This window comes from Sapajus apella, unplaced genomic scaffold (genome assembly GCF_009761245.1).
Source record: "Sapajus apella isolate SASKATOON/1434 unplaced genomic scaffold, GSC_monkey_1.0 scaffold112, whole genome shotgun sequence".
NCBI lineage: Eukaryota > Metazoa > Chordata > Mammalia > Primates > Cebidae > Sapajus > Sapajus apella.
The window spans coordinates 4,277,723-4,304,337 of record NW_022437052.1 but is presented as its reverse complement, the minus strand read 5'-3'; the positions used below and the strand labels follow the sequence as shown (position 1 = coordinate 4,304,337).

Sequence of the window (26,615 nt, the reverse complement as noted above, 5' to 3'; positions counted from 1 at the left end):
TGACTGGTGTCCTTACAGAAAGGGGAAGTCAGGACACACAGACCACCATGTGAAGATGGAGGAGGAGACGGGGGTTGTGTGTCCATGAGCCCCAAATGTGAAGGACGGCCAACGAACCCCAAGACACTGGTGAGACGCAGCCGACGCTCCCCGCAGGCCTCAGAAGGGGCTGGCCCTGCTGACACCCTGCTCCTGGACTTCCAGCCTCCAGAACTGTGAAAGAACTGATTTCTGTGGTTTAAGCTGCCCAGTCTGTAGTACTTGGTGAAGGTAGCCATGGGTAATGCAAACACTAGAATCAACTTCAGCATTCAATTTTATTCTATTCCCATCTACCCAACAAACAGTTCAGATGAGCAGTTCAGTGTGGGACGGTGCTCGGTGTCGCTCCACTCCCCACTTTAGAGTCTAAGCTGGTTCCACGTACAATACCATGTGTTCCGAGCCAGCGCCATCACAGCTGAGTCTCTTTTCACCCGGCTTTGATGGTGGGGCGGCTCCTGTGCCTGCAGCTGTGGTCCAGGGGATGTCTGTGCTGGATACAGAAGTTGCCGTGGCACTGGGCACACACCATCTGCAGCATCTCTTTCTTCTTGCAGCCCTCTTTTGAGCACCGGTATGTAAAAATCTGAGAGAGCAAAATGACTTCAATAAGCAATTCTTTTTTTGGAGACAGGGTGTCCCTGTGTCGCCCAGGCCAGAGTGCAGTGGCTCAATCTCAGCTCACTACAACCTTAACCTCCTGGGCTCAAGCGATTTTCCCATTTCAGCCTTCTTCGTACCTGGTACTATAGGTGCGCACCACCATGTCCAGCTAATTTTGTTTATTTTCGTAGAGATGGGGTCTTGCCATGTTGCCCAGGCTGGTCTCAAACTCAGCCTCAAGTGACCCTCCTATCTTGGCCTCCCAAAGTGCTAAGATTACAGGTGTGAGTCATGTGCTGACCTTAATAAGCAATTCTTTAACAGCCCCCAGTAACAACATTCACATTTAAACTAGATGCAGCTCCTGTCTGCACAGAGTATAGATGCCAAATTTCGTTTGACCATCTTTGTGCAGGCAAGAAGAGGAACACGGGGCTCGCGCCTGTAATCCCAGCATTTTGGGAGTCCGAGGCGGGTGGATCACCTGAGGTCAGGGAGTTTGAAACCAGCCTGACCAACACGGAGAAACCCCATCTTTACTGAAAATACAAAAATTAGCCAGGCGGGGTGGCGGGTGCCTGTAATCCCAGCTACTTGGGAGGCTGAGGCATGAGAATCGTTTGAACCTGTGAAGTGGAAGCTGCAGTGAGCCGAGATTGCACCACTGCACTCCAGCCTGGTGACAGAGTGAAATTGTCTCAAAAAACAAAACAAAACAAAAACCCAAAAACCAAAAAAACAAAGGAAGAACACTAAGGAGACAGAAACTTTAACAAGTGGTTAACGCAAGCCGGCATTGAAGCTGGGGGTTCCTGTGAACATGGCTCAGAGGTGCTGCTGGGAGGACAAGAGAGAAGCAACAGGGACGCAGGTACCCAGGAGGGAAGGAGGCCGAGTACAGGTGTGACAGGCAGCCCCACAGAGGCACCAGCTCCGGGAGCTCTGGGACAGTGGAGGTTGTCCTCATCAAGGGAACATCTATCATGTCCCTGTACCCACCGGTTATTTTTTTTATTTTTTGGTGGCAAGGGGTAGGTGGCAATATAAATTTCTAGACACTCAGAACTCCGAGAGGGGAAGGTGGAAAGTGGGGACAGGGTCCAGCAGCCAGGGGTGGCCCTCCGGCCAAGGCAGGCAGGCAGACAGGCACAGCCACGCTGAGCAACCAGGCAGGAGGGGCCTGTGCAGAGACGCAGGCAGAACACAGACGGTGCCTGCCTCAAGGGCAGGGGCAGAGTGGGCCAGAAGCTGCCAGGAGGGTGCACCTGTTTGGGGGCCTTGGGGCAGTGCTGGGTGAGCCCCCAGCAAGGGAGGCTGTGTTGTGTGGGAGAAGTGGGTGCACCAGGGAGAGCTGCTATGTCTCAGAGGCTCAAGAGATCTCCAAAGGCTGAGGGACCCAGGCACAGCCACAGCAGCAGGAACTAGACGGGGTCAGAAAGGGAGGACTGGAGCGAGCTTCCATACAGAGGGTTTTGTGTGGCAGACTAAGGAACACTGATTTTATTCCATGTTTGAGGCTGAAAGAGTTACTTGGCTTATGGTGATATAACTGTCAAGTATTGAACATCATATACTAAGATAGTTGGTAACCACCGACCAGGACCCACGACTAGGAATGGATCAAGCCTGACAGCAGCCAGTTCCCTAGAGAAGCTTCTTGAGCCCAGCACGGTGGCTAACACCTCCAATCCCAGCACTTTGGGAAGCTGAGGCTGGTGGATCACCTGAGGTCAGGAGTTCAAGACCAGCCTGACCAACATGGAGAAATTCCATCTCTACTATAACTACAAAATTAGCCGGGCATGGTGGCAGGTGCCTGTAGTCCCAGATACTTGGGAGGCTCAGGCAGGAGAATCCCTGGAACCTGGGAGGCAGAGGTTGTGGTGAGCCGAGATCCTGCCATTGCACTCCAGCCTGGGTGACAGAGCAAAACTTTTTTTCTTTTTTTTTTTTTTTTTGAAACAGAGAGAGAAGCTCCTGGAAAAGCCAGCAGAGCCTACAGGCTTATGCTGAGGAGCAAAAGGAAGGAGGCGGCACTGTGCCTGAAGTCCTGAAGGTCCGCAGGCCTTAGGAAGAACTGCAAGAACCAGCAGGGCCTCGGTGAAGGGGAGGTGGAGCCGGCCCTGCCCAGACCCAGGAGGGCACGCAATCCCTGGGAAGGACAGCCCGGGATGGGCACTGCACAGAAGGAAGCGGACGTGCGCCTCCAGAGACACCAGGCTGAGCAGTGGGGAGGAGAGGTGGGATCTCAACACACATCCTGGTCCTGCCCCTCCTGAAATACCATAAAAGCCACAGAAAAGATTTTTGGAAAAGGATAAACCTACAAGGGCAGAGACGATGACAATGAAGACAGCAGCAAGATTTCAGAAGCTAAGAATGACGTGGACAAACGGGGACTTAACAGATGTGGGAAAGACAAACTGTCAACAGGCAGAGAGGCCAAAAAGCAGCCCCGCTTATGAATCAAAACCCCAACAGCTCAGCCAGGCGTGGTGGCTCCCACCTGTGATCCCAGCACTTTGGGAGGCTGAGGCGGGCGGATCACGAGGTCACGAGCTCACGACCAGCCTGACCAACACAGTGAAACCCTGTGTCTACTAAAAATACAACATTTAGCCAGGTGTGGTGGCATGTGCCTGTAGTCCCAGCTACTCGGGAGGCTGAGGCAGGACAAACGCTTGAACCCGGGAGGTGGAGGTTACAGTGAGCAGAGATCACACCACTGCACTCCAGCCTGGGTGACAGAGCAAAACTCCGTTCTCATAAAAATAAAAAAGAAAAAAAAATATTTCCCAGGGGAGAGAGAAGAGCAGAGGAAACCAAAGAAACCAAGAGAATGTTCCAGAATCCAGGAGGGGTCCACTGTGTGCCCAACACATAGGAGACAGACCTATGGCAGGACAGGAGTCTGGTGTGACCCTTCCAACTCTGGTACAGGGAGAAGCTCCTGCAAGCTGTCACAAAACGGGCCCCACTGAGGACCAAGGTCAGGATGGCATGGGAACTCTGAAGTCAGGGCAGATGTCCCAGGAAGAGTTCAACAGTAGGATGCTCAGACCCAAGCAGCTCATTACAGTGAAGCAGAGGATAAAGACCCACAGAGATGTATGGGGTTGACTGACCTCCCCGTCTCCCTCCCAGGAAGCAACCAAAGGATGGACTTCCGCCAAAATAAGGAACAAAGAAGAACACAGAATACGGAACTCAGCTCTACCCTGAGAAATGCAGGAAAGTTGGATCCCTCAAGAGAAGCCAGCCAGGGCAACATAGTGAGACCCCCACCTCTACAAAAATTTTTATTAGCCAGGCGTGGTGGCATATATGCCTGTCATCCCAGCTACCAGAGAGGCTGAGGTGGGAGGATAGCTTGAGCCCGGGAGGTCCAGACTACAGTGAGCCGAGATCCCACCACTGCACTCCATCCTGGGCGACAGAGCAAGGCCCTGTCTCAAAATAAAAACACAAAAAGCAAAAACAAAACAAAACAAAAAAAAACCCAAAGGGAATCTCTAGGCTGTTGTCCTGAAGGTAAGAGAGGCCTGGATCACCCACCCAAAAGCACAGCCCAACTCTACAGGGAGGTGGGTGCACGAGTGTGGGAAATGGCTTTGGAGGAAATTCTCAGCGTCCCTGTGGTGGACAGGGAATGCCTGTGGCCAGAGAGCAAGCAAGACAGACTCAGGACGTGACAACATTTACACGGGAAAAAGCGGACACCACAAACACACACCGCTGTCTAAGAGCTGAAGGCTGGGGGGGCCCGCAGGGAACTGGGGCCTGCTGTGTTTCCTAACAGGCTTTACTACTAATGAACAAGTGAAAAACTTTAATAAAAAAAACGCTGATGGCACCAAAGCAAGAACACAATTTTATATCTTCTTCCATTTTACTAGGAGGAGCTTAGAAAATAAACACACATTAACAGAATGGATCTAGAAAGCCAGGTGAATAATCCATCTAAGGAGGAAAACCAGTCAATTCCAGTAAAGAAAAACAAACCTGACCCGGGATCCCTTAAAAGAACATTTATAAAACTAAAAACTCACTCCACTCGTAGCATAGGGCAGGGACAATACAGCGTAAGGACTCTACTTTGTAAATGAACTATTGGGACTAATTTTCAGTTAGAAAACTGACTCTTCCCAAGGAAAAAGAAGCCTTCACAGTGAAGGAACCGACCCGGACTCTGTCCTTACCTTCTCTTTCTTCTTCCCAGGATGATAGCCACAGTCTTGATCCATGTGATCGCCAACCACCACATCTGGGACCTGTCCCTTTTTTATTGGGATGGGGATATTACAGAGTGGGCATACCGGGACCTGAACATCCTAAAAATAACAAAGGTGAGATGGCATCTGAGACTCAGACAACCTAAACTCACAAAATCTTTAAATGGGTACTCTTGCGTGGCATACTTAAACACAAATAGAGTACAAACACCGGGCTCCCACGCCCTCCCAGAACAAAGCATTGTTGGCATCACGGATTAGCGGTGGCATCTCTAGAATGTAAGCATCAGCTGCCCTGAAGAGTCTAGAGAAAGTTTCAACGAATGGACTTCAGCTGACTGCAGAAATCAACCAGGGCCACCCCAGGATGGCACTGCCCAGGTGAGAGGGGAGCCTGCCCTGATGCCCGTAAAGGGGAGACAATGGAGGGAAACACCAACCACAAAGACCCTCCGACTCCCCTCACTCATCAACTGTCTGATTCTTTTGTGGCTTCCCCCGAGACCTCTACCCCTTGCTCATGCCTAGATGAGGCCACGTGTACGGGGGAGAGCTCCCAGATACTAATGACTGTCACTGGCTGCAGGCCAAGGTTGTGGGGGTTTCAGAGGGGATGACCACCCAACAGCTGAAGGCCCAGCACAGCTAAAAACCTGAGCCAGGACAGGTGGTGATGAAATGGTCAATGAGAAAACTGAGGTGGCATCATGTATCAAACGGGTGGCAGGTGATCACGGAATCACAGGGCCTGCTGTCTGCAGCCTGAGCTGGCAGAGTCACAGGTGGTGCACCCACATTTGGCCAAATGAAGATATAAAGCATCAGTAAATGGTCTCCAGCCGGAAGACACACTAGGCAGTCTGGCTTAGTCATCCATGCCTGGTAAACACAGGGATGTGAGTCACCCTCCCACCCACCATGATCACCTAAAAAAGGCTGAAGGGTCAGACCCTGGCCAACACTGGTCAAAGCACAGAATGCTAGGTCACCCACATTACTCCCGTCACCAGAGTAAAGTAGCAGAGGTCACTAAAATGACCTGTGACCCATCCAGAGACAAAGTGAACATGGGCTGGGAACCATCTCAAAAGTCAACAACAGACGTCTCAAACCTTTGTCTTAGAGTCCTCTTTTCGTTTCTACTGTGGACTCTGGGAATCACCTAAATACCATGTCAAGGCCGCTGCTATTCAACTAAGTAAGCATATTTACTGCTTTCCTGATTGGCTTCCAAGTCAAATATTAAAACCTTCCTTGCATCCGGTGAAGACACAGCCATGGTGTAACGGATCGAAGGAACCAAGTATTTGAACATCTAAAGTAAGCTTTGAACATAAGCTTATAAGCAAGTGACTCCATGAGTCCCTGAAAATAAAATCTCAGTTGTCGGAGAGCCGTCCAACAGATGGCAGAAATGCTCCTCTGTACTGTAACACAGCAGTCACTTGAAACATGGCCAGTGGGACTGAGAAACTAAATTTTAAAATTTAATTTCCACTGAGTTAGCCATGCATGGGTAGTGCCTACTGTCCCAGCAGGACAGCACAGCTTTAGACAGCGAAGAGAAGAATCTTTTGAACAAAGGATGATGAATTACCTTCTGGAATGCACACGGACACTTATGTGCAGCATATATAAAATGATCTTTACAGAAATCTTGTTTACACATATCACATTTTACTGGAAGAAAATCTAAAAAACAAAAAACAGTGAAGTGTTTTAAAGGCTGGAACAAAATAATTCTAGATGGTTCTATGAAAGTGTTTACCTATATTAAATGCTTCAAGCCTGTGAGATTAGATGTCCTTTACGGTCACACACGAGACAACAATCCTGGGATCGGGCTGTCTTCTAGAGAGAGATCCCAATTCATGTGGCATCACAAATATTCAAGCAGCACCCTGGATCCACTCAGCCCTGCCTGCACCCCCACACCCCTGCTGGTGGATGCTGAATGTCCAACAGACCCTGTACCAGTGCAGTTGCTAATCCTGAAAAGCCAGGAAGGCCAAGACACAATTATCAGCTAATTCATATAACAGCCAGCTTTCCCCCAACGAAATACCACTTTCTATTAAGTCTCTAAAAAGTACTTACCTAGCTGCTTGCAAGTTTTTTCTGAACAATGCTTCCCCAAATCAGGAAACTCCATTATGAGAACAGTGTTCAAAACGCAGATGGCAGAGTTAAATATCACCTACAGGAATTAGACTAGTTAGGAGGAAAGCCGTGACTGCCCTTCAGTCACCAGGATTTACAATTTAATTACAGCTAATGAAAGTCAACAGGCCGGGCACCATGGCTAATGTCTGTAATCCCAGCACTTTGGGAGGCCAAGGTGGGCGGATCACCTGGGGTCGGGAGTTCGAGACCAGCCTAACCAACATGGAGAAACCTTGTTTCTAATAAAAATACAAAAAATCAGCAGGGCGTGGTGGCACATGCCTGTAATCCCAGCTATTCAGGACTCTGAGGGAGGAGAATCGCTTGAACCCTGGAGGCGGAGGTTGCGGTGAGCCTAGATCGCGCCATTGCACTCCAGACTGGGCAACTAGAGCAAAACTCCGTCGGGAGGGGTGGGGGAGAAAAAAATCAATAAACAGTTGTGTGGGGAGCATTCAGTGGGAGTTTCAGTACAAATAGCAGGTCTCAGCCGTTCGTAATCAACCCCATTAGGAGAAACGGATTCCTTTTTAGTCCTTTAAATTTCTAGTCTATGAAGTTCACCTTGGACCCAGGTTTCTATTTCAACTCCTACTGAGGAGGCGATATTCAATTCACACAGCTGCCAGTGAAAATTACGACCTTTGTGAATTTCAAGTCACAATTTTATCAATATACTTGTTGATATAAACAAAACTCTGTTACTAAATCACATTAGTTGATGCTAATCAACTAAATCTGGTGCTAAATCACATTAGTTGACTACACTATCCAGAGATTTAAGTCTGTTCCTCGCCTCTCCAACTCCCTTAGGCATTGAGTCTTAGGATGACATCAACCTAGAGTTGATCAGGGAGAAGCCAAGCTGTTAACTCACAATGGAAAACAGGCAGACAGCTGGTGAAACTACTGCACTCGAAAGAGAATCAAGGGGCTCATGAGGTCTCCTGGCTCCATGATTTAGCACCCACCAGCCCTCCCGGGGCCTTTTCCTGACCTTCCCATCGGCTCTCTTCAACCTCCTGGGCTGTCCCCTGTGCCTGGAACATATGGCAAACGTCTGACTCCCAGCAGACGGGCCGGACCCCCAGCAGGCAGCGGGACCCCCAAAAGACAGGCCAGACCCTCAGCAGCCTGACCCCAGGCAGGCCCGGCCCCCAGCAGACAGCCTAGACTCTCGGCAGCCGGACTCCCAGCAGACAGGCCGGACCCCCAGCAGACAGGCCGGACCCCCAGGCACGCCCTGTCCCCGGAGGCGGCGCAACGTCGGCCCCGTACCTGGCTCTCGTTTGGGACCCAGGCAGCTGCGGGAAGCAGCGGAAGACGGAGACGGACACGCAGGTGTCCTCCTCTGCAGTCGGCTCCGGGGAGCGAAGCCAAAAGAGACTCGACGCACGCACCGAGACGCCGCAGGACGCAGACCCAAGCTCACAGCAGAACGCGACATCTCGCCGCCCGCAGCCCACGGCCATTTATCCGCAGCACTGCGATCTGCGAGCCGCCTCGGCCTTGCGGCTTCCGGGCGCGCCCCGACAACGTAACCCTCAGACTGGCCAGTCCCATCCGGCCGCGGCCCGGCGGCACCGGCGCGTCCCGAGTACGTCACCAGTCATCCGGCCAATCCCGTCCTTCCGCGCCCTGCAGATCCACCCGCTCTTCGCCCCTCCGCTTTCCTTCTGGAAGCGTCCGGGCGCTTCTCGCAGGCGGCGTGCGTGCTGAGTCACTGTGAGGAGGCTCCGCGCAACCGCAGCCGCGCGGGCAGGGAGCGGAGAAGCTGAGTCACGGCTGTGGCCAGGGTCCCGCGGGGCAGAAGCGCGAGGCAGGCCTGAGTGGGGAGGCCCAGCGGCACATCGGCGTTCCCCTACTCAAACTCGCGCACCCACCCACGGTTCCCAATCCTGCGGGTCCCAGGAGGCCTCTATCTCAAAACAACCAGTTTTTAATTTCAAACTTAGAGAAAAGCTTCAAGAATAATACCGAAAATGTCAATGTCCCCAGCACCCAGTTTAACCATTTCCCATTTCACCGCCGCTGCCCCCGCCCGCTGCTCGGTTATGTGGCCGTGTGGGGTTGACTCTGCCCAGGGTCGCGGTGGCTGCACAGAGCGTCCTACACATACGTGGCTCCGCCTGGGGAAGACCCCTGTCCCGCCTTTCACAGGCAACCCGGCTGGGCAGGAGGAGGCCCTGGGCCCAGGAAATGGAGACCAGCCTGTACATAGTGAGACCCCATCTCTGCAGAAATAAAAAAAAAAAAATAGCTGGGCCAAGAATGGTGGCTCACGCCTGTAATCCTAGCACTTTGGGAGGCCGAGGCGGGAGGATCGCCTGAGGTCAGGAGTTCAAGACTAGCCTGGTGAACATGGTGAAACCCTGTCTCTACAAAAATAAGAAATTAACCTGGCACGATGGCATGCACTAAGGCTTCTTGGGAGGTGGAGGCCTTAGTGAGCTGTGAATGTGCCCTGCACTAGAGCCTCGGCGACAGAGCAGACCCTCCCTCAAACCCAAAAAACATCGTGCCAACAGGACCAGATCAATAGAGACTACCCCCAATCAGGTAAGGACAGGCATAAGTAGGCACACTCTTTTTTGTTGTTTTTTAGACACGGTCTCCCTCTGTGGCCCAGGCTGTGGGGGCACTGGGATGATCACAGCTCACTGCAGCCACCACCTCCCAGGTTCCTGAGTAGCAGGGGCTACAGGTGTGCGCCATCATGCCAGGCTAATTTTTGTATTTTTCATGGATATGGGGTTTCGTAGTGTGGCTCAGGCTGGTCTTGAACTCCTGACCTTAGATGATCACTCTGCCTTGGCCTCCCAAAGTGCTGGGATTAACAGACATGAGCCACTGTGCCCGGCTTATCATACAGTCTTTACTCTCAGTTTTCACCAGAGGACTCAAGGGCTGTGAAAAGAGCAAGGCCTCACCAGCTGCACGGTGTTGGTGATGGGCTCCATCTTGATGTCCTTTCTGATCACGAAGCATCCCCCGCTGAAGGCTTTGCGCAGGCCCAGGACAACCCCCTTTCAGGATGTCTGGATCAGTGCAGGACCTTCTTCTTGACCACATCCCTCTCCTTGGACTGGTTCATTACCTGTTTTACCCACCTTCCCCACTCCCCCGCCGCCTTCTTTTTTTCCAGACAGAGTTTCATTCTTGTTCAGGCCGGAGTGCAATGACGCAGTCTCGGCTCACTGCAACCTCTGCCTCGCAGTTTCAAGTGATTCTCCTGCCTCAGCTTCCCAAGTAGCTGGGATTACAGGTGCATGCCACCATGCCGAGCTAATTTTTTTTGTATTTTAGGAAGAGAAGGGTTTCACCATGTTGGCCAGGCGGGTCTCAAACTCCTGACCTCAGGTGATCCACCCGCCTTGGCCTCCTGAAGTGCTGGTATTACAGGCGTGCGCCACCACACGTGACCTACCTCTCTTTTCTCTTGATGTAAGTGCTGCTTTGATATGGACATTTTAATCCATACTCTGTAACATTTATGTATTAACTTTACAACTATATATGGTTTGCAGTGTTGACTGACCTGTGGAGTGGCTGGAGCCTGAATGCCTGAGGCTGTGGCTACCAAGTGAATCGGTTGTGCTAAGGAGAATTGCCACCTTGGGAAACCCTGTGTAGTTGTGGCTTTTCTGATTAAGTATCAATAAAAGTCTGACCTTGTAAAACACACACACACACACACACACACACACACACACACACACACACAGACGTCAGTGGACCTGCTTATGTTTCACCCTTCGTTGCTCAGTGATAGCTCTGCAGAGTCACAGCAAACACAGAGTTGTCTAATTATCGTGAACGTTGGTGAGTAAACACTCCTAGGGCAGTGGCTCCCAGGGGAAATACGGAGTTCGGTTCCTCCAAGCCTCCGGCTGTAGCATTTTTGTGAAGCAGTTCACTATTAACCTTGTTGGGTGTGTGTCTCTCTCTGAGGGTACCTTCTTTAATAATATATTGTTGATTCATTAACATGGAATTAATGGCCAATATACCTCTGTCACTTAGGCCTGATTGAAGTTTATTGACACATGGATTTTTCTCCCTTAGGCACATCACAGCCTTCTTGCCATCAAGAAACTACATGGGGCTGGGTGCAGTGGCTCACACCTGTAATCCCAGAACTTGGGGAAGCCAAGGTGGGTGGATCATCTGAAGTCAGGAGTTTGAGACCACCCTGACCGACATGGTGAAGCCCTGTCTCTACTAAAAATACAAAAATTAGCCGGGCATGGTGATGGGCACCTGCAATCACAGCTACTCTGGAGGCTGAGGCAGGAGAATCGCCTGAACCCCAGAGGTGGAGATTGCAGTGAGCTGAGATCATGCCACGGCCCTCCAGTCTGGGTGAGAGTGAGACTCCATTTCAAAAAAACAAAACAAATCAAGAAGATTAGCCAGGTGTGGTGGTGGACACCTGTAATCCCAGCTACTCAGGGGGCTGAGGCAGAAGAATCGCTTGAACTTGGGAGGCGGAAGTTGCAGTGACCGGAGATTGTACCACTGTACTCCAGCCTGGGCAACAGAGTGAGGCTCTGTCTCAAAAAAAGAAAAGAAACAACACTAAGGTCTGCTCCTCACACCCCATTCGATTTTGCCCTGTTCAGCTTTTACCCCATTCACATTTTACGCCAGTTTTTTACCCCGTTCAGATTTTACCCCATTTAGATTTTGCCCCATTCAGACTTTACCCTGTTTAGATTTTATTCCGTTTAGATTTTACCAACAGTGTCAACAATGTCTCTTTCACTTTCCGCTCCAGGAACCCATCCACAGTCACAGTTTCAGTTCTCTCCCAGCTGGGATATGTCTTTGGATATTCCTGTCCTTGTAATACCGTTCCCAAAGTGCTGGGATTATAGGCCTGAGCCACCAAGCCCAGCCATTGAGAACACTCTCTTCCTCGGCTGCAGGGACACCTGCTTTACTTATTTTCCTCCTAAGTTAGCAGTGACTACACTCATGCTACGTCACTCGTGGTATTCTTTTCTTTTCTTTCTTTTTTTTTTTTTTTGAGACACAGTCTCACTCTGTTGCCCAGGCTGGAGTACAGTGGCACAATCCCAGCTCACTGCAACCTCCACCTCCTGGGTTCAAGCAATTCTCCTGCCTCCTGAGTAGCTGGGACTACAGGTGCGTGCCACTGCTCCTGGCAAATTTTTTGTACTTAGTGGAGGTGGGTATTTCTGCATCAGAAATGCCATCCTTGGGCTGGATGCCATGCCTCATGCCTGTAATCCCAGCACTTTTGGAGGCTGAGGTAGGTGGATCCCTTGAGGCCAGGAGTTCAAGAACAGCCTGGGCAATATTGCAAGACCCTGTCTCTACAAAAAGAAAAAGCTTTTAAGTCATTCTTAATTTTAAAATGATACTCTGGCCAGGTGCGGTGGCTCATGCCTGTAATCCCAGCACTTTGGGAGGCTGAGGTGTGCAAATCACAAGATCAGGAGTTCGAGACTAGCCTGACCAACATGGTGAAACCCCGTCTCTACTAAAAATACAAAATTAGCTGGGCGTGGTGGTGGGCGCCTGTAATCCCAGCTGCTCGGGAGGCTGAAGCAGGAGAATCGCTTGAACCTGGGAGGCAGAGTTGCAGTGAGCCGAGATCACTCCATTGCACTCCAGCCTGGGCCACAGAGCAAGGCTCCATCTCAAAAATAATAAAATAAAATAAAATGCTACTCTGATCTGAGCTCCTGCCAGTTGTGGCCTCCGGATCCTTAGGGGTCTGTTCTCGAGAATGCAGGTGGAGGGCCTCGTCCTTCACGGAATAGCAACGACGCAAAGTCAAAGGGTTGTTTCGACTGTGTTCTGTTTCCTGAGGGGTTCTGAATAAGCAACAACCACCCAGATTCCTCCCTGCCGCCATGTCCCCTCCTGGCCAGGCCCCTTTTTGACCCCTCCAATCTCCGCGTTAAATACAAAAGCCCCGTGTCCCAGCAGCTCCCTCTGCAGGCCGCAGCAGGTCTTTGTGAATCAGGCCCAGCACTGCTTGGCCCGTTTGTTCCTTATTTTAATCTTTGCACATGGGCTAGGACTGCAACATTGTTTCTCTCTTTTACAAATATGAATTTGAAATAGAGAGGAAATTAATTTCCCATCTGGCTGCCACACCTAGTGATGGTGTGGACTGCAGCCCTAGGCTGTGCCTTGCTTGCTTTAACTCCCAGTCAGGCTGTAGGGAGCTGTTGAGGACCTGAGGACCTGTTCCACAGGAGATCCTTTGCTGGGGAAGGCATGACTGTAGCCTGTAAGCTCCGCGGAGAATGCAAATATATATATATTTATCTATTTATTTTGAGACAGGGTTTCACTCTTGTTGCCCAGGCTGGACTGCAGTGGCACAATCTCGGCTCACTGCAACCTCCGCCTCCCAGATTCAAGCAATTCTCCTGCCTCAGCTTCCTGAGTAGCTGAGATTACAGGCACCTACCACCACACCTGGCTAATTTTTTTTAATTTTTAGTAGAAATGGGTTTTCACCGTGTTAGCCAGGCTGGTCTTGAACTCCTTACCTTAGGTTCCTGCAAGCCAAACTGCTGGGATTACAGGCATAAGCCACAGCACACGGCCCAAATGTATATATTTTTAAAAGACAGCTCAGCCCAAAGCAGCGCCAGCATGGACAGGCCAAGTGACAAAGACAGTCGCAGAGGCGCACAGAGGCTGTAGGGGCGAGTGTGGCCGGCTGAACCTGCAGGGACCCTGGCTGTGGCAGGGAAGGGGACCAGGAGGTCTCTGGGAGACACAGGGCTCCAACCTCTGTGCAGGGTGAGGAAGGGGTTTACGGCGAGAAGGAGAGGACGAGGTACCCTCCATGGATTGCCGGCCTTTGCATGAGCTTAGCCCAGGCGTGAAGTCAGCACTGCCAAGTGGCTGTCCCCTGCTGTCTTTGAGGTACACAAAAGTGCCCAACGGTCTTTGTGAGTCTGAAATCTGAGCAAAGTGTCTGACCCTCAAGTTTCCCCAGGGGGACTCGGTTCGTCTCCTGGGACGTGTGCAGGCTTCATTCCTTCTGGACCAGTCATGCCCCACACCAACCTGAGCCATGCTGGGCTGGCCCTTCTGGGGTTCTGTGATTATGTCTAGGAAATTTCACCAGGAGGGAAGGGTGGTCTGTGTCCTCGGGAGGGAGACGGTGGGTAGCAGGCACTGGCCTCCCGGGCAGCCCTATGTCCCTGCATCCCCGAAGCTCCCACTACTCCCTGGACTATTCTTTGAAAAGGGCCCCTGTGTCCATCTTTGCCAGCTACAGAAACTCTAAAAACAGACACTATCATAGCAATCAATTACCGGACTCTTCCAATGGGGCACTGGGGCGCAGGCAGAAAGCAAAGCACACTGGACCTCAGCCCAGGAGCCCCCACGGTTCCCCTCCTGAACCTCCCCACTCACTCAGGTGGTCAGCACCCCCCAGGAGGCCCCTCTGTTCCCATCCAGCCCCTCCCCACTCACTCAGGTGGTCATCACCCCCAGGAAGACGCCCTCTCCGTCCAGCCCCTCCCCACTCACTCAGGTGGTCATCTCAGGGTGTGGTAGACAAAGCCTCTCCAGCTTCACTGGTCTCTCTGGGCTTGAGTTAAGGCAGCTCTGGGGCTGGATTCTGTGTTAAGGTGTGGGATGGTGTTGGCCTGGGGTGGCCGGTGCCAGGTCCCTGACATTTTGGGTCTATCTGTGTGGCCAGCAGAGCAGCCATCAGGAGCCCAGGGCAGGAGTTGGCAGTGGCGGGTGTCACCCACAGCACCAGGCCAGCCTGCAAGGGAGTCAGAACCCACTGCCTGGTGCTCACAGAGAAGGCGTTTACTCCTCCCCACTCCTAAAACTGAGTGGATTTAATGAGCAGTTTGGGGCTCTACCCTGTCATGGCTTTGGTCTAAGATGATGAGGAAACCGCAGACTCTCCCATTTTTGTGCCACTTCTTGGATGGGCAGGTGGACCCAGGCACTGGAAGCCACGCGGCGTGAACCCGGCTCTTCTTGGGGCCTCTCGGGTGGGCCAAACGCCTTCTGTCTCTAGTTATATTATCCCAGAGAGGGCAGAACGGAGCTTGCTGAAAGCTTTCGAGCACTGAGTCATGAGTGCGACTGACAGAGGACTCAAGATGTGAAATCTGACAGGGCTGCCGCTTCCGGCTATGTGGCTCCCAAGGGTGGGTGGGGTGAGCTCAGTGGCTGCCCATCAGCAGGAGACAGTTGGCCTCCACCGGGTTGCTGGGGCGAATTCTCCCTGGCTTCAGATGGCGTGAGTCCAGGGTGGCTGGGGGTGGGAGATTCTGTCCCCTGGATCCTGTCACAGCACGCTGTTGCCCACACACGGCAGCCTTGAGGCCACCCTCTCCTCTGCCCTTGATTCTCACACATGGGGTTCAACTCCATCTCTTCTCTTTTTTTTTTTTTTTTTTTTTTTTTGAGACGGAGTTTCGCTCTGTTGCCCAGGCTGGAGTGCAGTGGTATGGTCTCAGCTCACTGCAGCCTCCACTTCCCAGGTTCCAGCAATTCTGCCTCAGCCTCCCGAGTAGCTGGGATTACAAGCGCCCACCACCATGCCCAGCTAATTTTTGTATTTTTAGTAGAGACGGGTTTCACCATGTTGGCCACGCTGGTCTTAAACTCCTGACCTCAGGTGATCTGTCCACCTCAGCCTCCCAAAGTGCTGGGATTACAGGTGTGAGCCACTGCACCTGGCAAACTCTGTCTCTTCTCTAAGGACACACAGGCTCAAGCGTGCCTCCTGCTTTCCTTCCACCTGTCACATCTGTAGCCATCCGCTCTACACGTCCCGGCACCTCGCAGAAGCTTGCTCAGAGCACACATTAGAAACGGCCGTGACGGAAATCCATTCCTATTAGGTCTAAGCAGGAAATAGGGCGGCAGGTGCCAGGACGGCTAAGTGGGCACATAAAGAACCCGGCGACACAGACTCTGTGGAACATGAACAGAGCCCTGAACCAGGAGAACGGGGCGCTATGAAGACAGGCATAACCAAGGCAAATGAGTAATTATGCGGCTGCAGCCTCTGAGGCAGAACTCCATAGCTGTCCTGAGGCTTCCCAGCCTCATTCATCCAGGGCCAAGAACGTGGTGGGGAGATGGGCTGGATGTGCCACGTGCCCACGAGCGTCGAAATTGAGTCCCACACACGCGGAACCCCATCCCTTCCCATTTTCCCTGACAGTCTCCTTGAGGGTAAAGGTATAAAACACCGTTAAGATTTCTTACCTCCTTCCTCGCAATAATAATTGGCAGTTACTCGGCTCCCCAGGGTGTCATAAGTAAGGGGTGCGGGGAGACAAGGCTGCTATCAGGAGGAAGCACTGGTTTTAGCTGGATTGGACACATGTCAGCCAGGAGACGCAGTGAATAGAGTGAGGTGCCCTTGGTGAGAGCACTCCCATTCCACACCCTGAATTTTTTTTCTTTTGAGACACAGTCTCACTCTGTTACCCGGGTTGGAACGCAGTGGCGCAGTCTTGGCTCACTGCAACCTCTGCAGGTGATTCTCCTGCCTCAGCCTCCTGAGTAGCTTGGACTACAGGTGCACACCACCAAACCAGGCTAATTTTTATATTTTTAGTAGAGACGAGGTTTCACCATGTTGGCCAGGCTGGTCTCAAACTCCTGACCTCAGGTGATCCACTGGCCTTGGCCTCCCAAAGTGCTGAGATTACAGGTCTGAGCCACCGTGCCCAGGCCCCGCCCCTGTTTCAGCTAGTTTTCAGTTAGGTCTGACGTCCAAGCCCCACCTTTGGAGTCCAGCCCCCTCTCCTACCTCACGTCCAGGCCCCTGACAAAACAGCCACGCCACTCACCTCTGCCTGTGAGCTTTGTGTGTTCTGACCTTGGGCCACTGTTCTTCCCATGCTGACTAGACGGTGAGGTGCATAGCCTAAGGCTCTGTCCTGGAGGTTTCTGTCTACAGTGTCTCTCAGGGCCACCTCTGAGTGGGCCTGTAACGTGGCCACCGTCCGTTTTCAATGGGCACTCAGTCCTGAGCCAATCCACTTGTGAACTGAGGGCAGCCTTGTTCTTCCTCTATCTGCTGGTCACCAAGATCCCCTCCCATGAGCCCAGGTGGGAACGGGTGGAAGGCTCTGGCTTGGCAGGGCAGGGCAGTGTCCCCCTGTACTCAGGCCTGCTTGGGCCTGTCCCGTGGACCCTATCACTCAGAGCACTGCTGCTGGGCTGCCTGGCCTGTGACTTGTTGGATCTGACAGGGTCTAGCTCAGAGCGGAAGCTCTCACAGCACAGTCGCTTCATGTCCCATGGCCAGATGGTCCCCTGTTCCATCTCCACTGGGGACAGATGGCCTGCAGGAGCTTTCTGTGCTTCTCTGCTGCAGGGGACACGGGGCAGGGGATGCCTGGCCTTACTCTGGAGCCCTGGGAGTCTACGATGTTTCTCCCGTCGGGGCCGCCATGAATTTCATGCCACATCTCTTCCCACCCCAGAGAACCCCTAGTTGCCTTTAGGGTCAGCAGGTGGGCGCCACAGTGCCCAGCTAATGTATGCGTTTTGTAGAGATGGGGTTTCGCCATGTTGATCAGGCTGGTCCTGAACTCCTGTGTTCAAGTGATCCGCCTGCCTTGGCCTCCCAAAGTGCTGGGATTACAGGTGTGAACAACTGTGCCCAGTCAGTACAAAGTTTTTTTTTTTTTTTTGAGATAGAGTCTCACTCTGTTGGCCAGGCTGGAGTGCAATCGGCTTACACAACCTCTGCCTCCTGGTTCAAGCGATTCTCCTGCGTCCGCCTCCTCAGTAGCTGGAATTATAGGCGCCCACCACCACACATGGGTAACTTTTGTATTTTTAGTAGAGGTGGGGTTTCACCATGTTGGCTAGGCTGGTCTTGAGCTCCTGACCTTGTGATTGACCAGCCTCAGACTTCCAAAGTGTTGGGATTACAGGCATGAGCCACTGCGCCTGGCCACAAAATTTTAAATGCATGCTCTTGTCTTTCAATATGAACAGGAACTGCTTCTGACTTCCTTACTGACAGGAATGGGGAAAAGGCACTTTACAGTTCAGTGGCCAACGTTGCATGTCTGCTCCAGGAAGGACGCCATGCCTGTAGCCGTTTCAGGCTTTGACTTGGTGGGGTCTGCACCGTCCACTGCTGTATTTCATGACTGCTCTTGTTTTCTGCAGGGGCCAGAATAACGATTTAAATGGGCATGGGATGGGGACCTCTGAACCTTTGCAGCTGGCTCAAAGCCCTGCCCGTCTTCCAGGAACGCATCATCGTTTTGATTTCCTGTCTTGCAAGCGGGGTGGGGGCAGCAGGTGTCGTGGTTTCAGAGGCTTCTGCGTGGCCTTGTCCACTAGGACAGCTCCACTAGGACACTGCGGTACCCCATGTCAGAGTTCTTCCAGTTACCACGTGCGCCCTCCAGTGGTGTTTGGGGGAATGACGGTTGGTCGGGACCCGAAGACCCACTGAGCACTATGGGGCTTTCATTCCTTAAGGATTAACCACAGCCCAGACTCCCATCCAGCAGCCCCTGAAGTGTCCGGCTCCCCTTTCAAGGGAGGCTGTGGGATCCTCTTGGGCAAGGCCCAGGCGCATCGTGACAGCTTGCATGCGCTGTGGTTTGGGGAGGTCTTTCTCCAGGCGGTGAACCACAGGTCAAAGGCTGGCTCAGGTCTGGAAGCTTATCCATTGTTGACTTTTCTTGGTGATATCTTTAAGTAATACTCCCGTTGGCTGCCTGTCTGTGGGCCCGCTAGGAATACCACGTTTTATGAACCACCTTCACAGCCATCTGCAGGTCCTCTTTAGGATTCCACCCACCTGGCTTTGATGAGTCAGCACTGCCACCTGCCCCCAGTTATTCTGGGGTCCCATTAGCCTCATTGTGACTAAGGAACCCTTTCTAGAACCAGGTCCTCTAACATCTGCTCTGGCTTACAGAGGACAGACACTCCTGAGCCCCCTGACAACACCGGTGCCCCAGACCAGCCCATTCCTTGTTGATACAAAGTTACCATTCCCCTGGACCCTTCTGTGACATGTGGTTGGCTGGTGTTTTTGTTTTTTTGTGTTTTCCAGCTTTATGTGGAATCTCCCTGTTAGCTGCCCAAATCTCGGAGCCTATAATTTTTTATTATAGAGACAAGATCTTGTTCTGTTGCCCAGGCTGCAGTGCAGTGGTATCATCACAGCTCACTGCAGGCTTGAATGCCTGGCCTTAAATTATCCTCCTGCTTCAGCCTCCTAAGTAGCTGGGATTACAGATGCACACCACCGTGCCCAGCCAATTTTGTTTTTGTAGAGATGGGGTCTTGCTGTGTTGCCCAAGCTGCTCTTGAACTCCTGAGCTCAAATGATTCCCCTGACTCAGCTTCCCAAAGTGCTGGGATTACAGGTGCGAACCACCACATCCAGCCAGCTTTTTTTTTTTTTTTAGACAGAGTCTCGCTGTGTCATGCCCAGGCTGGAGTGCAGTGGTGTGATCTGGGTGCGATCTGGGCTCACTGCAACCTCTGCCACCCGGGTTCAAGCAACTTTCCTGCCTTAGTCTCCCAAGTAGCTAGGATTACAGGTGCCCGCCACCACGCCTGGCTAATTTTTTGTATTTTTAGTAGAGATGGGGTTTCACCATATTGGCCAGACTGGTCTCGAACTCCTGACCTCATGTGATCTGCCCACCTTGGCCTAACAAAGTCCTGGGATTACAGGCGTGAGCCACCGTGCCTGGCCTCATTTCTTTCTATCCTCAGATGATATTCACCGACGGATGTGCCGCACTTTGCTTGTCCAGTCAACATTTTCCCCTTCAAGGTCATCTTGGTTGCTTCCAAATTTGAACAATGATGAATAAAACTGCTACAAACATTCATGTGCAGGTTTCTGTGTGAATATATGTTTTCAACTCATTTGGGTAAATTCTGAGAGGCACAATTGCTGGATCTGATGGCAAGAATATGTTTAGTTCTGTGAGAAACCACGAAAGTGTCTTCTAAAGTGGCTGCACCATTTTGGATTCTCACAGCAATGATGAGAGTTCCTGTGGCTCCACATCCTCATAGCATTTGGTGATGTCAGTGTCTGGATTTTGGTCGTTCTAACAGGTTTGTGGTGGTTTCTACACTGTTGTTTTCATTGGCAGTTCCCTAATGACATAAGATGTTGAACATCTTTCCATATGCTTATTTGCCATCTATATATCTTCCTCTTCTTCTTCTTCTTCTTCTTCTCCTTCTCCTTCTCCTTCTCCTTCCTCTTCCTCTTCCTCTCTTTCTCCTCCTCCTCCTCCTCCTCCTTCTTCTTCTTCCTTCTCCTTCTCCTTCTCCTTCTCCTTCTCCTTCTTTCTTCTTTTTGAGACGAAGTCTTGCTTTGTTGACCAGGCTGGAGTGCAGTGGTGTGATCTCGGCTTACTGCAACCTCCACCTCCTGGGTTCAAGTGATTCCCCTGCCTCAACCTCCCAAGTAGCTGGGACTACAGGCATGCACCACCATGGCCAGCAATATTTTTGTGTTTTTAGTAGAGACAGGGTTTCACCATGTTGACTAGGATGGTCTCAATCTCCTGACCTCGTGATCTACCCGCCTCAACCTCCCAAAGTGCTGGGATCACAGGCTTGAGCCACCGTGCCCAGCCTATATAACTTCTTTGACATCTGTTGCCCTTTATAAGGTCCAATTTATCAATCTTTCATAGATTATGTTTTTGGTGTGGTATCTACAAGTTCATTGCCAAGCCAGGTGTGGTGGTGTGAGCCTGCAGGAGTCCCAGCCAGAGGAGGGAGGATTGCTCAAGCCCAGGAGTTGGAGAACAGCCTGGGTAATGGAGTGAGACTCCATCTCAAATAATAATAATAATATAACAAAAATAAAGATAATAAAAACTCACTGTCGAACCCAGGGTCACTTTGATGTTCTCCTATGTAATCTTCCAGAAGTTTTATAGCTTTGCATTTTATAATTAAGTGATTTTAAGTAATGATCCATTTTGAGTTAATTTTTGTGAAAGGTGTAAGGTCTGCGTCTATATATATGTATATGTACATTGTATATATGTATGTGTGTGTGTGTATGTATAGATGCATACATACATACATATATACTATTTTATTTTATTTTATTTTGAGATGAAGTCTTGCTTTGTTACCGAGGCTGGAGGGCAGTGGCACCATCTTGGCTCACTGCAACCTCCACCTGCAGGGTTCAAGTGATTCTCCTGTCTCAGCCTCCTGAGTACTGGGATTACAGGCATGTGCCACCATGCCTGGCTAATTTTTTATATTTTTAGTAGAGACAGGGTTTCACCATGTTGGCCAGACTGGTCTTGAACTCCTGAGCTCAAGTGATCCTCCCACCTTGGTCTCCCAAAATGCTGGGATTACAAATGTAAGCCACAGAGCCCGGCCCTTATTTATCTATTTTAATGAGACAGGGTCTCACTCTGTTGCCCAGGCTGAAGTGCAGTGTCATGATCACAGCTCACTGCAGCCTTGAACTCCTGGGTTCAAGCAATCCTCCTGCTTCAGCCTCTTGAGTAGTTGGGACTGCAGGTACATGCCACCATGCCTGGCTAATTAAAAAATTTTTTTTGTAGAGATGGGGTATCACTGTGTTGCCCAGGCTGGTCTCGAACTCCTGACCTCAAGTGATCCTCCTGCCTCAGCCTCCTGCAGTGCTGGAATCACAGGTGTGAGCCACCATACCCAGCCTAGATTCTTTTTTCTTTTTGTATGTGCATGCTCAGTCGTCCCAGCACCATTTGTTGAAAAGTCTATCCTTCCTTCATTACGGTTCCTTTTGCTCCTTTGTCAAGGATCAGTGGATGGTATTTGTGTGGCCAATTTCTGGGCTCTCCTTTCTGTTCCATTGATCTATTTGTGTTCTTTCACCGATATCGCTATCTTGATTATTATAGCTTTATGTTAAGCCTTGAAGTCAGGTGGTATTAAAAGCCTTAAAAATGGTTTCACAGCTGAGCACGGTGGCTCATGCCTGTAATCCCAGCACTTTGGGAAGCCGAGCTGGGTAGATCGCAAGGTCAGGAGATTGAGGCCATCCTGGCTAACATGGTGAAACCCCATCTCTATTTTTAAAAATACAAAAAATTAGCCAGGCATGGTGGTGTGTGCCTGTAGTCCCAGCTGCTGGGGAGACTGAGGCAGAAGAATCACTTGAACCCAGGAGATGGAGGTTGCAGTGAGCTGAGAGCACCACTGTGCTCCAGCCTGGATGACAGAGCGAGACTCTGTCTCAAAGAAAAAAAAAATGTTTCACTTCACCTGCTAGGGGTTATCAGAATGTAATCTACAACTACGGGTGACGGGTGCTGGTGGCCAGTGTTGATACAGGCTGGCAGGGGCCCGGCTCTAAGCCTCCCCTGCAGAGAGTACTTGCTGAGGCCACTTTTTGGTACTGACTGCTGTAGGTTGGGTTCCCTGAAAACAGACTTAGATGGCTCATGGCATGCAGGGACCTCCTGAGGGGTGCATTCGTGGGCCGCACCTGGAAGGCCTTGCGGGAAGCTAGGGGGCAGAGGGTGAAGCTGATGCAATCCAGTGGGCTGGGTGTGGTGGCTCAAGCCTATAATCCTAGCACTTTGGGAGACCGAGGTGGGTGGATCACCTGAGGTCAGGAGTTTGACATCAGCCTGGCCAACATGGCAAAACCCTATCTCTACTAAAAATACAAAAAAAAATTAGCCGGGCTTGGTGGCATGCACCTACAATCCCAGCTACTCAGGAGGCTGAGGCGGGAGAATCTCTTGAACCCGGTAGGCAGAGATTGCAGTGAGCCGAGATCACACCACTGCACTCCAGCCTGGGCGAGAGAGAGAGACAGGGAGAGAGGAATGCAATTCGGTGGCATCCAAGGGCACCCCAGGGGCTCTGTAGCTGGGCTGTCCCTTCACTATACCCCCAAATTGAGGCCAAGGACTGGGCATTGTCCGTGCATCTAGTAATGAGTCAGTGCGACCCTGGGTGAGGAGGCCCCTTGGGTAGTGGGAAGGTCCCTTGCAGAGAGCGGCCCCTGGGGGAATGAGTGCCTCTGTTTTGCAGGGTTCTGGATGGTGGAGCACAGCACCCACTATCGCCTTCAGATCTCAGCCGTATCTCGCTCATCAGAGAAGCCGTCTGCGTTGACAGATGCGGCTCCAGGTTCAGTGGTCCGCCCAGGCAGCCTCACTGTTAGGAGGCCTTTTAAGCCAACCTCAAAATCTGGAGACCTGTCTCACTGTGCAGGGTGCCAAGCATGGAGAATTTAAAATTTAATCTATATGTTAAGATACTGTTGGTTTCTTGCCTAACGAGAGAGTGAGGGGGAGACAACGCTCAGAGTTACCTGCAGGGCTTTCTGTGGCTAAGCTGGTCTCGGGACCCCCAGGAGCCAGAATCCCTTCCTGCCTGGTGTTTCAGCCACAGCCGGTCATATTGTCAACAATCAAATTTTCAGGAAAAGATTTGAATTGCTTAATCAAGGACAAAGGCTAAGAGACGAACAGTCAATATTAATAGAAGCAAGGATTAGAAATTAGTTGGTGGCTTAACCGATATTTTTAGAATCCACTAGAAAGGGATGAGGCGTCTAAAAACAGGAATGTGGTAAGTGCCACATAATTGAGCACAGGCTCATGCTTAGCTTAATGTCCTTTGTAAAGAAACGATTACAAATTATGTGGGAGGACTTAGCCGTAAAACTGCTGGAAAAGCAGAATTTGATCAGAGACAGGCAGCCTAGATTTACGAGGAGAAACAGGCCCATGCATTGCGTTGGAGATTTTTAAAGATATTATATTTATGACAGAAAATGAGTGTGCTTTGTGTGGCCTACATCCAGGAAGAGATTGCTAATACTGGACTTAGGGATTTATTTCGAAGGTAAGAAGGGGGAACAGAGGTAAGAAGAAATACCATCCTCCAAAGCCCTGTCTTCTTCTTCTTTTTTTTTTTTAAAGATGGGGTTTCACCATGATGGCCAGGCTGGTCTTGAACTCCTGACCTCAGGTGATCCACCCACCTTGGCCTCCCAAAGTGCTAGGATTACAGGTGCGAGCCACCACGCCCGGCCAGCTCTGTCTTCAAGCGGTACCCCTTTGAACGGCAGAGGAAGCAAAGCGAGAATGATGTGTGGATCACCTCTGGTGCCGTCCACTCGGCCTAGCACAGCGGGGGACTTGGTCGCTGATTCACTAGTGTGCGTGGTGGATTAATGTTGTTTCACCAATATCTAGTCACACAGGAAGCCTGGGCAATGAGGAATGGGTGGACACGATGTCGAAATAACCCTCCTTTCCCTTTCTTTTCATTCGAAAGAGCAAGGACTTCTCTGTCTTGGAGAGTCGGTTGAGGAAGCCTCAGGCCACAGACGTGTCCGGTCTCAGGCCGTCCTTTGAGAGGCAGCTGGTGAATGTCCCTCAAGGAGACAGAGCCTCTGGGGACACCAGGGCCTTCATCTGGGAGCACTGAGGACCCCCAGGGCACATGGCGGGGAGGAGGCAGGACTGTAGGAACTGGGTAGCTCAGCAGGAGGTGGTCTGGGGCAGGCAGGCAGGGCAGTGCCTGCAGGAAGACAGTAGGTGGAGGCCTGAGGCTTACAGAGCCAGGGCTCAGTGGTTCCGGAGCAGCTCGGGCCCAGCAGGTGGGACAGAAGGGAGAAGTGATCAGGAAAAAGCAGGGATGTCCCCTCCCACCATCCCCTCCCACCGCCCCCTCCGGCCACCCCCTCTCACCACCCCTCCCACACCCTCTGGCCACCCCCTCCCACCACCCCTCCCACACTCTCTGGCCACCCCCTCCCACCACCTCCTTCCACCACCTCCTCCCACCAGCCCCTCCCACCTCTCACTCCCATCCCCCTCCCGTCTCCCCCCTCCCACCACCCTAACCTGCCACCCCCTCCTATCCCCTCCCACCACCCTCTCCCACCTCCCCAACCCGCCACTGCCTCCCTCCACCCCCTTCCACACCCTCTGGCCATCCCCTCCCACCACGCCATCCGACCTCTTACTGGGAGTCAGTCCCAGGGAAAGCAAAAAGAACAGAAAAGGAAATCACCAGATACAGATTGGGAAGGAAGAAATAAAACTTCTTTGTTTACAGATGACGTGATTGCAGAAAATCCTAAAGAATCCCCAAAAAATAAGAAAAGAAAAACAGAACTTTTGGAACTCATGAGCAAATGCAGGTGCAAAGTTATGACACAAAAGTCTGTTGCTTTCCTCTGCAGCAGCGATGAGCAGTTAGCATTGAACACAGGCCCGCCGCGGGGGCTCATAAGACTCTGAGCCCCTTAGCCTCTTTCTCAGAGAAAAAAAAAAAAAAAAAAAAAGAAACAAATGTTCAGAGTGTATCCATTTGTGGCAGCTTTATTGAGATGCAATTCACACAAACCGAGTGTATAATTCAGTGATTTTGTGTATCCTCACTAGGGTGAGTGCCACTGTCAACACTGTGTAATTCTAGAACACTTTTATTTTTGGAGATGGAGGCTTGCTCTGTCTCCCAGGCTGCATGAGTGCAGTGGTGCCATCTTGGCTCGCTGCAACCTCTACCTCCCATGTTCAAGTGAATCTCCTGCCTCAGCCTCCCAAGTAGCTGGGATTACAGGTGCCTGCCACCATGCCTGGCTAATTGTTTTGTATTTTTAGTAGAGACAGGGTTTCACCATGTTGGCCAGGCTGGTTTTGAACTCCTGGACTCAAGTGATCCACCCTCCTTTACCTCTCAAAGTGCTGGGATTACAGTGTGAGCCACCGCACCCGGCCCAGAACACTTATTATCTCAAAAAGAAAACCCTTGGCTAGCGCAGGGGCTCACACCTATAATCCCAGCATTTTGGGAGGCAGAGGTGGGTGGATTGTTTGAGCCCAAGAGTTCTAGACCACCCTGCTATAGAGACAGCAAAATCCCCATCTCTACAAAGAATACATAAGTTAGCTGGCACAGTGTGCACCTGTGGTCACAACTACACAGGAGGCTGAGGTGGGAGGATCACTGAGTCTGGGGAGGTCGAGGCTGTAGTGAGCTGTGTTCCCACCACTGCACTCCAGCCTGGGCAACAGAGCGAGACTCCGCCTCGAAAGAAAAAGGAAAACCCAATTCCTTAGCAGACAATCCCCAGTGCACCCCCAAGTCTCTCAGCTCTGGGCAACCATGAGGGCTGTGACAGTCTCTTTTCTGTCTCTAGGGATTTGTAGAAATGGAATCACACAGTATGTGGCCTCTTGTGACAGGCTTCCTTCACTCGGCATCATCTTTTCAAGATTCATTCACGTAGCACGTACCAGGACGCTGTTCCTTTTACTGCTGGATAATATTCCAGGACAGGTTGTATTTCTCCACTGATGGACGTGTGAGCTGCTTCCACTTTTATGAATAATGCTGTTATGAATCAACAAATATTTTTGAGCCCACCCAGGGATTCCAAAAAAAAAAAAAAAACCCAACAAATATTCAGCTGTATGCGATGGCTCACGCCTATAATCCCAGCACTTTGGGAGGCCAAGGCCAGTGGATCACCTGAAGTCAGGAGTTTGAGACCTGCCTAACATGGTGAAAGCCTGTCTCTACTAAATACAAAAAATTAGCCAGGTGGCGTGGCGT

The 26,615-nt window shown here is 51.3% G+C and overlaps 1 protein-coding gene across 1 annotated transcript; it reads right to left on the bottom strand.

Moving 5' to 3' along the window:
• Window positions 1-298: 298 nt before the first annotated feature.
• Window positions 299-8,594, bottom strand: ZFAND2A (zinc finger AN1-type containing 2A). The gene is made up of 5 exons (XM_032259870.1): window positions 8,319-8,594; window positions 6,975-7,074; window positions 6,475-6,569; window positions 4,845-4,976; window positions 299-628 (listed from the first exon to the last, which is right to left on the bottom strand). Exons 2-5 carry the CDS (start codon window positions 7,027-7,029, stop codon window positions 473-475), a joined length of 438 nt encoding a protein of 145 aa, XP_032115761.1. The 5' UTR covers window positions 7,030-7,074; window positions 8,319-8,594; the 3' UTR covers window positions 299-472.
• Window positions 8,595-26,615: the final 18,021 nt, after the last annotated feature.